Source organism: Lipophrys pholis (assembly GCF_963383615.2).
Source record: "Lipophrys pholis genome assembly, chromosome: 19".
NCBI lineage: Eukaryota > Metazoa > Chordata > Actinopteri > Blenniiformes > Blenniidae > Lipophrys > Lipophrys pholis.
The window spans coordinates 14,876,159-14,888,929 of NC_137647.1; the positions used below are offsets into that span (position 1 = coordinate 14,876,159).

A 12,771-nucleotide genomic window follows, 5' to 3' on the forward strand; every position below is an offset into this window, starting at 1 on the left:
CACATCATTATCTGCATCAACATCTGCTTGGTCCGTGTCTTTTTATTCTCTTCAGAGTCTTTTCAGCGCCAATCTAATTCATCCTGTCAGTTGGAGTGAATCAATTAGCGAGTGGCTAAAAAAAAAACATCCTTGAATTACTTGTGTCATCAGCTGTAAGATGAGCCTCTGTCATGAGCTCTTATCCAAAGTTATCAAGCCATTTTTACCATCGTGGAGCAAATTGGTCAAACTGTATGTGGACTTTGGACACATAATAGAAGTGAATTAGTGTCTTTTAAATAATAGCAGACGGCAGCAATTGAAGAAACCATTTATAGAAAGCATTGAATTGCCTCTCAGTCAGTGTCGGGGCTTTGTGAGATTACCAGAAGTTACATCCTGATTTGGTAAATTACCGTGAGGCGCCTGGCAGCCCATTTTCACTTTAATCTCCTTGTGAGATGGTAAGCAAGCAGAGTGCTGGAGCAGAGTGTCTCACATGTTTGAATTGACAGGACGTCTGAAATTAAGAATGATTGTTTTGGACGTTTCAGAAAGTTCAAAAATATGTATATATTCACTTTCTGACAAGTGAATTAACATCTGACAATGGATTTGCCATGTGACTAGATGACTAATGAATACGAATGAATCAAAGAAATTGTATAAGCAGTTAGACATGTCTGTAGTCTTGAAATATCATCAGACCCAACATGTAGCGCCATTTCAGTGTGTATGTCCAAGACGATCAGAGACCACATCTTTGAAGAATTGGTTGTGGAGTTTGTGCCTCCCACGGTTAAACTGAGGTGAACTGGACTCAGGGTGAGTAGCACTGCCTCATGGGCACGCGGTCATCTTCAGCCCAGCCTCCCACATTATTTTATCCATCTATCCATCTTCACTTGGGGAAGGTTCACCCCCAAACAAGGAACATGGGAAGGCTACTAGGCCACCACCATTAAAGTACAACATGGGGGAGCGGTGCACTGCTCAGTAGTGCAAGAGAGCGAGGAGCAACCAATTTCCTTTTACCATGTGCATTTTGATTTCAGTATTGTTCTGGGGGTTTGCCTCCTATTATAGTAATAGGGTCCTAATTTGTTTTCATACACATTTAGTTTGTGATCATGCAGGTCTGGCTTTTTATTTGTTTTACGAAGGCGAAGCTGGTTAGATTTACATGAACTGGGCACAGTCAAAGAAAGTACATCTCAAGTTCATGTAAGATTGCTGTTTTTCTTGCATATAAAAAGCAGACCTTTCTCAGTAAAGTGGAGAAAATGCAGAAGGGGGTAGCATACATAATGTCTGATTTAAGAGTTATATGTTCAAATGGCCATCAGGCTCTTACTGCCTGCTCTACCTTCTGCCGTTTTCAGTGTTTGAAGTTTGATATATGACACTCCAGTCATTTGAAACAGACAACAATGTTTAAAGACGTCCTTCAATAGGAGAGCTTTGGCTCAATGTTCTCAACAATTTTGGCATCTCAGCAAGAAAACAAGTTACATAAGATGGAGAGGAGGTTGACTCCCGAGAGATTTGTTGTACTGTTGAGTCTTTTGCACCTTTCGTAGCTCCTCATGTACTGCAAAAGTGCAAAAAGGTGAGAGGGGTCATAGGAGTGAGGCACTGAGCGAGAGGTCTTTCTAATTCACTTTATTGGTGTTGTGTCTCTTAATCCCAGACTGGTCAAATACAAGGTCAGATATTGTGCACTGTTTTTGCCTCCTTGTTTCGCAATCTGTATGTCTGATGTTACCCTTGTCATTCACTAATCTAGACTGAATGTGTGCTTTTATGATGTTACCGCACATATAAGGCTTTTTGCTAATACATGCAAACTGCATTCTGATGAAGCAGATTTATTAAAAGCAGAGAATTAGAAGAAAGAGGAAGCTCATCAGCACATCCTGCTGATAGCATATATTTTCAATTATTTTTGGCAGCAGCAAATAACCACTTATGGTGTTTCTTTAAAAAAAAACAAAAAAAAACCCAATGTGGACATGGGTGATAAATATAAACTGTCATTAGTTTAATGTTTTTATTAGAATTCGTGACTTTTGGAAAGAGACGCAGGCTTTTCTCTGCCGCATTTCATCTCGCAAAATCAAACAAAGCTTTGTGTTGGCGGTAGTTTAAAATTTCCCCAACCTACATGTGGGAGAGTGACGTCCGTCCTGTCATACAAGGATATCTGAACTGTGGGACGTCTGATGTTGCCTGATGATATCACTCACCATTTTGAAGCACGCTGCTGAACAAAGCATGGCAACATGCGGTGAAAGCTCTTCTTTTAATCTGAGGGAAGCTTTTGGTTATCAGACTTTGTCAGTGAATTTATCCAGAGCCATGATAGTCATTTTGCCTCAATGCTTCCGCTATAAACCAGCACACTGTCTGAGATATTGGATTTATTCAGCTTATTCTATGTTTGATGGCTCTAATCTGATTAGTTGATTTAATTTGCCGTGCTTGTGACCAGACTGTGTAGGGGTGCTGACAGACAATCGGGCCTCGTGTGGGGGGGGGCTCTTAGATGAGACGGTGTGTGCGGCGTGTGAGTGAGCGTGAGCGTGAGCGTGAGCTTGCGTCAAGTCTTCTTCATATTACATGGGGATATAGTAGCTTTGGTAAATTGGGTCATTTCGCCCTGGAGTGTGTGTACCCATGGGAGTCTGCTCTGCTTGGGAGAGACAATAATGCGACCTCTCAAATACAGCTAATGAGCCCCTGCAACCTGACTAATGACTTTTATGCGATAACCAAACCAATGAATGTGCGTTCTCTCCTTTCCATGGTGCTAATGAAATAAAGTAAATCATGCTAATTGAGCAAAGTAGCACGTCATCCTTGAAACAAGAGTAAAATGTTTTTTGTGCCAGCAGACTGCACACCAGTTACGTGCCACACTTCCACAGGCTGAACTCACGTGCCAAATATTTGCACTTCCAATTTACTGTTGACTTCTCTGACGGTGAGTCTGGAAAATGGAAGCTTTGTTCACTGAGCTTAGAAACCGATCACAATCTTAATCCAAAGTTCTGTTGCAAGGGGATAGTATTTAAGATAACGTTGAGTGAATGGCACAGTATAACCTGGACATATTAGTACAGCCAAATAATACAGTGCCAATGAAGATGCAAAAAAGCAGGACAGGAGGGAATCATGAAGGAGCATAGAGCCTGTCAGTAACTTCCATGAATGCTGTTGGCATTGAAAGAAGGGGAAAACGTACGTATTGAACTGAGTTTAAACACGTGGCCTGCAGGTCGTTAGAGGGTCCAAAGGTATTAAACACAAATATCAACTTAAAGTAGTTGAGCAAAATTTGTGTATCAAGGTGTTTTTTTGTAAGAATAGTGTTTGATATTTTATCTCTATTCTGCATGTTCCACAACTGTGGCTGGCTGTGGAACACAGACAGACCTGAGATGGTTAAGCGTTTACACAATTATTTATTTAACAAGAACATTCTCACCACATGGTCAACTTGCACAGGACACCGGTGTGCTCTCCTCCTTCTTACGGCAGGAGGAAGAGAAAGAATCAAACAAATCAGTAACCTTTATATACCTTTATAAATCTGTTTGATTCCATTTTTCCCGGGAACCACCTCCTGTGACCGTTTGGTCACTTCCTGTCCTCTCCAGTCCAATCACAGCAGAGGACTGCTTGTCCGCTTCCAAATAGTCCCTCCTCTCTCCAAAGGTGGGCTCAAGCCTCCAGCCTCAGGTTGCAGACACCTCCTTGGTCCATGTTTACATATTAAAAGGTTATTGTCTCTGAGTATCACTGAAGGTAAAATGGCGGCAAAACTCACAGAGGAATGCAAAGCTGTTGTCTCTGGAACAGTAAGCCTAAGAAGACAGACTATCTGCTTCATACAAATAGGCAGCACTGTATCAAAGCTCTCTGCAGGAGTTACTGAAACTCATAGAAATCCTCGACACGTTGCAACACAATGTATGTTAACAGGTCACACAGGGCCAGATCTACTAAAAAGGTACACGTATGAAAACAGGTGTGAGTTTGACATGCGCACACAGTGGAAGCTGATCTACTAACAGGATGCACTTAGGACGAGTCTGACAGACGTGCAGAATAAACCCACGGTATCTATTCAGCTCGTTTGTCTTCATAAATCTGGACGATTGGACGTGTATTCCGTATCATGTGTTCCTGATGCTAATATAATAATGCACAACACATACTGAGATCTCCTACATCTAAAAATGTTTGTGTTGTTTAAAATTATGTCTGTTTAAATGTGTAAAAATCGGCTCTACCTTTTGTTGGGTTTGCGTTTGGTCAGTCGATGTTTACAAGCCAGACACAGAGTCAACTTGGGTTTTTTTAACATTTCTTTGCCTCCTGGCAGCTTCTTTTCCCCTTTGTGTCCAGCTTCTCTCGCAGTCCAATCGGTCCCGTATATCAGGTTGTTCACCAGATAGGAGCGAACTGCAGCTTTCATTCTGTTATTTGTCCACTTAGATTTTATTTCAACTGTTACCAGAGTGCAGCGGTGACTATCCCCATGAGCACAACTTCTGATTCGGCTGCTGTCTATCCAGCCTTTCTCGCAGCTCTTCTCCTCCTCCTATTTTATACCTTCCAGCCACTACTGTCAGGTAGAAGTTAAATAGAGTCTGACACAGGTGTGTGTGTGTCGGTTCTCTCCTAAGCACCTCCCTCAAACCGCCTCCTCACGCTCTCCACCCAGTCACACACACTCCACCACACTCCTCAAGTGTTTGAGAAGTTACTTGCGAAATCTAACACATTGTATATCACTAGTTACTGTCATTTGAGAGTAATTAGTTACATTACAATATTACTGTCTCCAAAATGTACTGTGTTACAATACTTTTGCATTACTTTTTAGTTGCTTTCACCAAAATAACAGCAAAACTACAGTATGACTAGACATTCTCCATGGATGAAATGTAGTTTATTGCAGCTGATTATACTTACAGTGGAGGGTGATATCGCAAATTGACTGCATAGGCCCCTAAAGCCACTAACAATTTCATAAAATAGGCACAGTAAAGACTCCTGGCACAATGCAATAACGAATATGAGAGAATCACCAAAGCAGACAAAGGATCAGAGTCTGGCAAGTTATGTTAGAGATGCTTCAAATATTTAAAATCTAGGCCTATTCATGCAAAATACAATACAGCTAGAGCCCAGTATGATGTAATCTATAGCCTTAAAACATGAGAAGACATGCAATCATTTGCCTTATGCACCAACAACATCCTGCAGCTCTGGTTCAACAGCGTTAAACTGGAGGTGTTGAAGAACAGGAAGTCAAGGGATCCAAAGGTGGCATCAGCTGGTATCCAGGTGTGAACAGGCAGGAAATGGAGGGCAGACAAAACCCTGGAGATGACTGATTCGCGACTGAAGCAGAAGACACTGGTGAGGTTTATTTTCAAAATCAGCTTCACAATGCTTTGATATAAGTTTGATTATGTTCTCCATCGATGAGTTCATCTTCACCGGATGACATTTTGGCATTTGTGGTAATTCAACATTCCAACTGATCACTCCATAATGAACGCAATTAAGCACGCAAATCAAATTAAGAACGCAAATCAGGCCTGTTGTTAATCTCAAAAACTATACGAAGGACCTTGAAGTTGCTTTTTTCCTGTAGGAAATCCAAAAAAGACATTGAGTTTATAGTACCTATATAGGCTAATTTAAATGAATGATTTTTGGACATGTCCCTTTAGTTTGTACCAGGAGGTGTATGACATTTGAAATAATGTATAATTGTTTTCTTATGAATTCTGTGGCTGCTTGGGTATTGCAAGAACATTATCTCCAGTATGTCTCTGCACTTCTTTGCAATCAGTTAATTCATTTGTCGCGTTAGGTTGTGTGAAACCCCTAAACTTAAACTTTTTCAACCAGCTGGACTCTCAGATCTGCTTCCAGAGTCACTTTCTCATGAGTCTCAATCAGCTCAACTACCATCGGGTCTCGAGTCTTCAGCCATTTATGGAAATCTCTCCCACCCGATACCCAATGCTTTCAATCCACAGACACTTTTACATTCCACCTTAAATCATATCTTTTTAAACAAGGTGCTGGTCTGCTGTGAACCTTTTAATATTTAATTTTCAAATGTTAAGTTTTTAACTTTCTTTTAATATTTCATTATGTAAAGTGTCTTTGAGTGGCTTGAGAGGTGCTTATAAATAAAATGTACTATGATTCCACCCAAAAGTCCCACCCAAACCTGAATAGACAGTGGTTTTTAGCTGACTCTTACAAGGACGTAAACCCAGTCACCATGCTGGACTATAGTGAAAACAATGAAGGTGACATGAAGGAACAGGACCAAGAGACCAAATTATACAGCTGCAGGAGGTTGACCACCCGCTCACGCCGAGTCATCTTCCATAACATCACGGCTTTTGTGATATGGAACAACATGAAACCTGCCCAGATGCCCGATAAGCAAAACATGAGGAGGGAGCAGCTGCAAAATAGTTTCGACTACTGAACCGATTAAAAGAGGGAAGCACCCTCCCCCAGGCAGCAGTTTATGCAATGCTTGCGAAGGCTGAATCTTGTCCTGATCCACCCGAGAACACATTTATCAGAGATACTGCTATGTCTGGGGCAAGTGAAGCGAGGAGATGCACAGTTCTGCACAGCATAGAAGAATTGTGTGCAACCTAAAAGGTCCATGCTCCAATAGTTGCCTACCACCCTAAATGTTTTTAATAGCCTCCATATTTTGTAGCCGTTTCTAGCAGACAAGCAGTATAACATATATTTTGATTTTAATAAAAATGACAGCAAATTTCGGTTTTAGAAGCATTTTTATTGAAAGGCCTTCTTCCATTTCTGCATTTTCTTAGTCTATAAAAGTTCTGTAAGTACACAAGAGTGGGCAGGGAGACTTTGATGGATGAGAGCAGCCTGAAGGATTTATATGGTACTTAAAGACAACTATAACTGATGACTCTGCAGAGTTTAGAACCGGTACTTTCTGAACCAAGTTGGCAAAGTCAAGTTTTGATAAACCACGCATTTCACATGTTTTCTGTTGTCAATGGTTACTTACTTTAACTTTGCAATTATATTTTTCTCTCCTCTTGAAAGAGAGAGATAATGAGACAGAGGAAATTGTTAGTGCTCTGAGCTAACACAATATCCTTATTTTACTCAGATAAGCAGATTAAAGGTAAAATTATCACTCCATTTTTACAGTTATAGACTCAGAAAGAACCTGGCATTCACAAATACCGCCGTCTGTATTGTTTACTACAGAAGTCTTTTCCAGGTTGACACATTTGTCTTCCTGTGTTGTCGTAAGTTCACATGGCCATTCACAGGATGCTCACATATCTGCGCGCTCTGCTTTTAGACACCGAGAATCAAAGTTGCACTTCAGCGAGCCGTTTGGACGTTAAATATTAATTCATAAATGCACACCTTCCGTGTATTTAGCCTGTCCAGCTGTGCCACTCCGAGGATGCTGGGAAAACGATGATAGCACGAGAGCCGCAAATGCTTGTCAGAGAGCCGGGGGAGGAAAATAACTCACTGGCTTTATTGGACAATCACACATAATCCGTTTGTCCACATCAGGACACAAGCCCAGTTCCCAGACCTCAGGGAGAAAACACAAGCCCTGCATGCATTGACCCTCACCCCCAATATATTTACTCCCAGAACACTGAGGGAGGTCACATAAGACGTCCATCAAACCTTTCCCATTATACCCAAAGGATGTTTACCAGTATCAATGAGTCCCGGAGGTCTTTCTTTACAGGCAGCCCATCTCCAGCATGTAATTGGCTGTGGAGGATAACAAAGATATGTTTTCAATTTCTAATGGAAACAGCAGATCTTCGGTTGATGCTCTTTATTATGACAAGGTTATACACTGGATTGTTAATACAAAGGTTTACAAAATATTGTCTGTCTTCGGTCATTTAGTTGTTCATAACATGTCCAGTGTCAAGGTTCAGTGTCGATAGGTAAGAGTTAGCAGCCTCGCTTTAAGTTCTTTTTTCTGTTTTGCTGGTGAATTAGCTTTAAGTACAGTGAAAAGGACATACATTTTATCCTTCCCCATGGTGAAAAAAAACAAACAATTTAGATGCAATACATAGACTGGCGGGAGGGTGTAATCCTTCTCATCCATACCAGAAAAGCTCACCCTGCATAAATCGCAAACTCCCAAGGAAGCAGTTAAATAGATTCCTCTGCTGCAAACTAAACAAGTACAGAATTGTAGTATGAGAAAGCCGATAAAACCTATGAAACAACATTTTTTTTTTGTGTTTTATTATAAGTACTGCACCTTTTTTTAACAGTGAAACACACGTATCCCACCAGGTCACGGTACAATCATGTTAAGAGGTTTGAAAACAATTTTCTGGCAGCATTACAATGGTCAATTATGCACATTTATCACTTTCGAAATGGATCTCATGTCATCTTGTGTGCAGCAGTTCTTTCATCATTTCAGCCTTCACAAAGGTAATAATGTTCTGTTTTCTTTGAGATTGTCAGAGACGATTTGGATTCCACATATTTCAAATTTTCATGCTGTATGTTGAAGTGGTGTTTATGCTGAAGCGTGTCTAAGATAGAAACCTATTTTAACAACACGTAATCCAGCTCTGTAAATTGAAGCCTTGTGAGATGAAGATCTGAGGTGAGATATGGTTGCCGAGACCGACAAAGGGTCTTGACAGAAGGTCAATTAAACTCTCCCTCAAATGCTGACAAAAACGTTCTTACCTGTAGCAAGGGTGAGAAACAGTGACTGAGCTGCTGAGGGAATGGTGGACATATTTAACCCACAGAAGCTGCTGGGACGAAGAAGAGGGATCCCTGGACGCCATGTCCGCACCATGCACTCAGTTTGTCCTTATGTCTAAGACTGACAGAGCCATCTCCAAAACACTGGAGAAAATTGGGGGTTTACATTCTGACACCACAACAGCTGGAACAACTTAAAGGCGAAATGCACAGAGCAGGACCAGCTGTCGATTTTTACAGCTAAATCTTTTCTTGGCTGAAGTTTGAAAGTCACTGTGACTTCACGTGTCCCATTAGTTGTGCATGCTGCGTCACAGGAATACTTACACTTATTTACACTTTATATTATTTTCCTTTGAAATCATCACTGCATGATTTATTTTTCTAATGATTTAGGCAAATATGTACTCGGATAACTCACAAGAAATTCTCATGTTTGTTTTTTTTCTCTAGGCGCATTTATTTACATCTTGTCCGTCCTCACACAGGCATGAAATGAAAACAAGATGATGTGATCTGAATGAGGGAGTTTCAAATCTACAGGACTCAGTGCCTCAAATCAAAACTTTCCTTTTTTTATTTAAAAGTCACCCATGACATAGTAATGTGGTTCCAATGCTTCCTCCTTTCAACACTTTGCTTCCAGGTTTGTCACAGGCTTTCAAAAAAGATGATCTGCTGATCACCATTTCTTTTGCTTTGCCGTCTGAACCCGCCAGCTATATATTCACACCCATCCCTCCCTTGTGAATTATCACCTTCCTAATTCTGATAAAGTGTCCTAGAAGATTGTCTCTGAATCTTCACCCATCCATACTAAGAACATACAAGATAACCGCGAGATGGAAGACAGCTGTTTAAATAGGTCAATACATCCAGAGCAAAAGGAAGAAGCAGCCACAGCAGCCGACATTACCAGCAAATCCAGAGGGTCCGTTTGCACATGCTCCCTCCTTTTTATTTCCACATCATGAATGTTCACAGATACAAAAGCCACTGCAAGTTAAAACCATCGTTCACATACACTGTAATTTATTCTTTCACTGTTTGCACAACGTGGACACAATATAAGATCATCTGTATACACCTGAACACAGTCACTTTTTTCCTGAATGGTTCTTCACATATATACTGTACACAAACCTCTGAGAGAAGAAAAGGAATAAGGAACATACTGATTTTGGGCCTTCGAAAGAATACATTCAGACAGAACCACTTTGGTCCAAGAACGGGAGTGACCCAAGCTGCTGGCTTCAAACACATACACGGTTATGGTCACAGCTTCAAATGTACAGGTATGCAGTTTGAAACGAAATTACCAATACACTTCTACACTACTTCACTCAGAGTGCATGACATTCCTTTAATACTGTGTAAGTATCCAAATATTTTTCCTTCTTTCCAAAAACAGAAAAGAAAAAGATAAACACAAGCTGTCTTGAAAAAATCCTCTGCAAATACTAAAACGACCTTGACCTGCACCTTGTTTCTCTGACTCAACAGTAACAATAGCGTAAGTGTGAAAGCGCAGAACTATGTATAAAAAAAATGGATATGTTGCTGTTCTAATTGGCCTGAAGCTACAAAATGGCTGAGGAATCACACATTGTATATCCTGTAATCAAACAGACATCTGCGTCTCCCTCATATAGACATGGCAGAGGGGAACATCCTGCGGTGTGATTCTGTACGTGTCCGCTCTGATTCATGAGGACCTGTGACCTCTGTGAAGCCAGATTCACTGCTTCACATCAAGTCATTGCTCCTCTGGTGACAGCAATTCACCCCCCACAAATCCACTAATCGGCAATACTGAAACCACACACATTCATACCCTAAAGATAGATACACACACACATATGAGCATGCACACACACAAACACACACTCCCACACACTCACTCATAGACATGCAAAAAATATATTGACTGCAATCAAATAAAATCACCTGTATAAACACATATAGATATATATACACACACACAGTATTTACCAATTATAAATTAACATTGTGCAAATCATCATACATACAAAGTCAAGTTCAGTTAGCTCTCGCGGAAAGTTTTCGCAGTTGAATGAATTAATGCTCTGCAGGAGGCTTTCCTTCGTTAAAGATAAATGCAGTGTGTTCAGAAGGATTTGCATCACTGCCTCCATAGTGTCCTTTGTCGTTCGAATGCTTCCCATATACGTTTTGTTCTTATAGGGAGGTTTGTTCGACGTGTCCACATCTGCTGTAGGCACAGGTTAAGGCTGCATATTAAACACGGTCTAAAGAGTAGCAAGCAGTCATTAGCACAATCCGTCTTTTTTTTGTTTTGGACACTAATGTGACGGCAATGTGCAGCACTCATCCTCAAAGACTGAGTCACTCAATTTTATAGCTTAAACTCGCATAATCGCCAATGCGTGACAGCCTATATGTAACATCACAAAAAAAACACCGTTGTGTCCGAAGTGGCATGTTACTGTTTTTTTTGACTGATGAGGCTGGAATCACACTAAGTATGTCTGCAATTACAAAGTCAGGCCATATGCACTGTATAATACCCTTGATCTTTGGACAGATGGGGGGGCCTGAGTGTACGGCGTAAAGGTTGTGTGCCTTCTCTTGTGTGTCTGATAACATCTTGGTGGTGAGGGGGAAAGAGAAACACGATTTGTAGCCCAGAAAATTCAATTACTACCTCTGTAAACGCCGCTAACACACCTTACAGTCCGAGCACTTGGACATGCTCAGGGTATGACCCATATAAAAAAGGTCTGTTTCTGTTTTAACACAAAGTGATGATCATGTTAGCTTATTTATAATTCACAACGTTTCTTGAACCTCCTTGGATGTCTATATTCAAGCCTGGAAGGACCTGGGGAGAGCAGCTGCCAGTTTCCCATGGTCCCTGGATGAGGGCGCTTGAACAACACTGTGGTCGCCTTCCTGTCTGAGGTACAGTCAACAGTATGTTTCTTCTTTTTTCTGTACACTCAAACCCAGTACATACAAGAAAACCATTTGAAGACATCAGAGTTAAACATTTTTTTGTAAAAAAGCGATTCCCTCTGTCTCTACCGTCTCCGTTTGTCTCCTTTGTTTGGTGTTTTCTGTGTACGCAGTTCAATGTCCAGTTTGTGTTTAACCTCCAGTACCACAAAACACACATCCGATAGATAGCACAAATTAAAGCAGAGGCTCAGGTGGGGACCCTGTGTCTTTTTGTAGTTTGCTTCTGTTCTGAGGTTTTAGGGTATTTCCATCATTCATTTACACGGTTTCTTCAAAAAGCTGAATTGTTCCACAGCGCTGCAGCCTCTTATACTGTCCCACAAACCTCTAGAGATCCAGTCACTAGATTCACAGCACATTAGACATCTCACTGAGGACGTCTGACATGTCACTCTCCTTTCTCATGCTGGGTAGAGAGCTGTGAGTGCTGCTCCATCTTGCAGGGACGGTGATCTCGGAGGACCGCTGTGACAAGCGACTCTATCAACCAGCTCTTCACAGCCAAGCAGGGCAGTCAGTCAGAGCCAGATAAGAGCTCAAAGCCATCAAACTTTCTTCATCGGGACCTCTTCTTCCTCCACACCTCTCTCACAAGTGGCTCTCCATGCTCTCTCTCTGCGTCTCATAGCACTCTGCCTTGTCCGAGCTGCTGATGTCCTCCACCAAGGTGCAGTTGCCGACGGTCCCCTCGTGCAGTTGCTCCCCCTGACAGTCCACGCCGTTATGGCAGCCGGCCACAAGCATGCGCCTCTCTTCAGGGTTGCAGACCGGGGTGGAGGTTTTGGCAATGTCTGGGAGGTGAGGCAGTCGAGAGACGTGATTCAACAGGCTGGCTGTCTTTGTGTTGGGCGTATTGCTGTAGGTGTGCCGATACTCCTCCTCGATGTTCCGGCCAAGTTTCCAGCGTTTCCACTTCTTCAAAATCTCCGACTGCACCTGAGGAGGCAACGAGATGGAATTTGATATAAGATACAGCGATGAGGGACAATT

At 41.6% G+C, this 12,771-nt stretch overlaps 1 protein-coding gene across 1 annotated transcript in view; it reads right to left on the reverse strand.

Moving 5' to 3' along the window:
- Positions 1-9,695: 9,695 nt before the first annotated feature.
- gcgra (glucagon receptor a) overlaps positions 9,696-12,771 on the reverse strand; it is a 35,708-nt gene continuing 32,632 nt past the window's right edge. Inside the window, exon 14 of the mRNA XM_080486894.1 lies at positions 9,696-12,717. Within this exon, the coding sequence (XP_080343020.1) occupies positions 12,370-12,717 (348 nt within the window). The 3' untranslated portion in view covers positions 9,696-12,369. The remainder of the gene's footprint in view (positions 12,718-12,771) is intronic.